Genomic DNA, 2,795 nt, shown 5'->3' on the forward strand with positions numbered 1-2,795 from the left:
CTCATTATCTACTAGTTATAAAAACATGATTATGTGGATTGAACATATGCATGAAAATTATACAAACTCACTATTAATGAACTATAACTTTACTCATTTCAAAAGATTTATATAAAAAATATAGATTAAAAGTATACAAACTCACTATTAATGAACTCTATGTTTAAAGCTATTCCTTATATTAAAAATATATATGAAAAGCATGCAAACTCTCAACTCAAAGTTATCATCACTAATTTTATATATACATATTTTTTATATTCATATCCATGGTTGGATCAACTTGTTTAGAGATAGATGCTATTGCTATATAAGCTTGTAGACAGGTCCATAATATTCATTCGAAGTAATCTTGGGCAAGCTAATCTTTCATCATGAAGATTTCCTTATTGTTTAGTGTGGTATTTTGCTGGTTTATTGGAAGTCATGCTGCTCCAAGCTGTTACAATGCTATTTACAGTTTTGGAGATTCATTGGCTGATACAGGGAATTTATTAGCCTCAGGTCCAAAACTTTTTAAAGAAATTGGTAATCTACCTTATGGTGAAACTTATTTTCACCATCCAACCGGTCGATGTTCAGATGGTCGATTAGTTGTGGATTATATTGGTATGTATGTTCCATTTTTTTTTAAATTGTTGTTTTTTCACTTCATGGTCTTATTTTTGTTTTTCTTTTATTTTCCAGCTCAAGCTTCAGGTATGCCTCTTTTGGATCCATTTCTGGGTAAAACTTCAAACTTCACTAGCGGTATCAATTTTGCAGTGGCTGGAGCCACTGCTTTAGACGCTGCTTTCTTCACAGCCAGGGACATAGGGCCACTTTGGACTTCCTTGTCACTAGATACACAAATTTTTTGGTTTTTGGGATACAAAACTAAATTTTGTGCAACTTATGCAGGAGGTATACCTAAATTCCATTGCTATGTGACTTATTAGCCTCTTAGTGGATTTGATTCAAACTTGTTATTACTATGTGTTGTCTCTTTTGTAGATTGTGAGGAGTATTTTGCAAATTCGTTGTTTCTGATGGGGGAGATTGGTGGAAATGATTACAACTATCCCTTCCTTCTTCATAAATCAATGGAGGAAGTTGACACATTCATCCCTTTGGTGGTAAATAAGATTAGATCAGCAATACAGGTTAGTGATTTCGATTTAAATTTAGTAGAATTAAATAAACGAAATATCTACTAAATTGATGTTAAGTTTATTCTTTTATTTTTTGTGTAGGCACTGATCACCTTAGGTAGTGCAAAGAAAATTTTAGTCCAAAACAACTTACCAATTGGTTGTTCGCCATCATATTTAACGTTTTATGCAACTGGAGAAGAACTAGACACAATGGGATGTATGCCAAGGTTTAATGCTTTCGCCAAAAGGAGTAATGATTTGCTTAGAGCTTCAGTGGCAGAATTGCAAGTTCTAAATCCAGATGTCAAAATTGTGTTTGCTGATTACTATGGAGCAGCACTCAAAGTTTTACAATCTCCCCAGTCCTTTGGTAAGGAAAAGAAGATCAAAATTTGCATAATTTTTAATTGATCGTTTGATATTGAGAGAAATTTTGATTTTTATTTCTTTAATGGTGCAGGTTTGAACAAAGATGTCCTACAAGCTTGTTGTGGAACAGGTGGAGCATATAATTTTAATCCATTGATGCCATGTGGAAGAAATACAGGATTATGCATGCATCCAGAGAAATATTTTAATTGGGATGGGATTCATTTAACAGATGCAGCGTATAAAGCGATAACAAATTTGTTTGTCAATGGCGACTTCACAAGCCCGCCTCTTCAAACACTATGCTCCACCACTAAACTAGACTAAGATAAATTCTAATTAACCTAGCTTATTTGATTATATAAATTTTTTTATATTATTATTATGGACCTCCTCAATTAAATGAGGCTCCTTCATTTTGTTGTGTTATATTTTATTGATAACATCATTCTTCTTATTAATATATTTTTTTATTAAATTAAGTGGAGAAACTCCATTTTGTTATTTCAGATTTTATTGATAAAATTATTTCTTTTATTTGATGGGGTCCTTTCATTTTGCCATCTTAGATTTTAGATTTTATTAATAAAATTATGGACAGAAATTTGGCCATTAACAAAATTCAATGCTGATGAGGCCAATTTTTTTTTATCGTAATGATTTTTTTTGAATGTTTAGTCCCAAAATTAAATCAGTTTTTTATACGTCAATTAATTATCCCATCCAAAAATACAAAGAAATCCATTAGAATAGGTTTCGCCCTGCAAAGTGAGAATAGGTTTCGCCCTGCATCGTGTCCGCAATTCGCCTCACCTCTTTGAATGGCGATTTTTCTAAAAGCATTTCGGCCAGATTTCATTATAAGAGGATTAGTTTGTGCTATTTCGCCTCATTTTCTTCTGTCAGGGTTTTACATGAATGATTTATCTCATGAACTTGGGATTTATAGGATGATTTAAGAATAATATTCGCAGTGGAGCTGCGCTTTTCCTTCGAATTCTTCGAATCAGGGTTTTCCTCTAATTCTGAGTGCTGGGTATTTATATCGAGCAGACGAATTATGTTTATAGTCTGGTTTAATTTTTACTATGGCTTTTAAATTTATTATTTTAAAAATAAATGTATAGATGATTTAGATTTAATAATTTGAAAATATTTTTGGTTTACACAATTTAAAGAATAAAAATAGAGTTTTCCTCCTGTCAAAACTTATTCTGTGTATTTGCAACCTACACTCTGATTTGGCATTACAAATGCTCAACATCACATAAATTAAATTAAATGGCAAATAAG

General features: G+C 31.7%; 1 protein-coding gene across 1 annotated transcript; it reads left to right on the forward strand.

Moving 5' to 3' along the window:
* Positions 1–374: 374 nt before the first annotated feature.
* LOC149146132 (GDSL esterase/lipase At5g45910-like) lies at positions 375–1,829 on the forward strand. The gene is made up of 5 exons (XM_089452673.1): positions 375–609; positions 688–903; positions 994–1,142; positions 1,233–1,503; positions 1,594–1,829. The coding sequence occupies exons 1-5, from the start codon at positions 375–377 to the stop codon at positions 1,827–1,829; spliced, it is 1,107 nt and encodes a 368-aa protein (XP_089308799.1).
* Positions 1,830–2,795: the final 966 nt, after the last annotated feature.

This window comes from Pinus tabuliformis, chromosome X (assembly GCF_031772625.1).
Source record: "Pinus tabuliformis cultivar Carrire ecotype Pingquan chromosome X, CPIR1, whole genome shotgun sequence".
Taxonomy (NCBI): Eukaryota; Viridiplantae; Streptophyta; class Pinopsida; order Pinales; family Pinaceae; genus Pinus; species Pinus tabuliformis.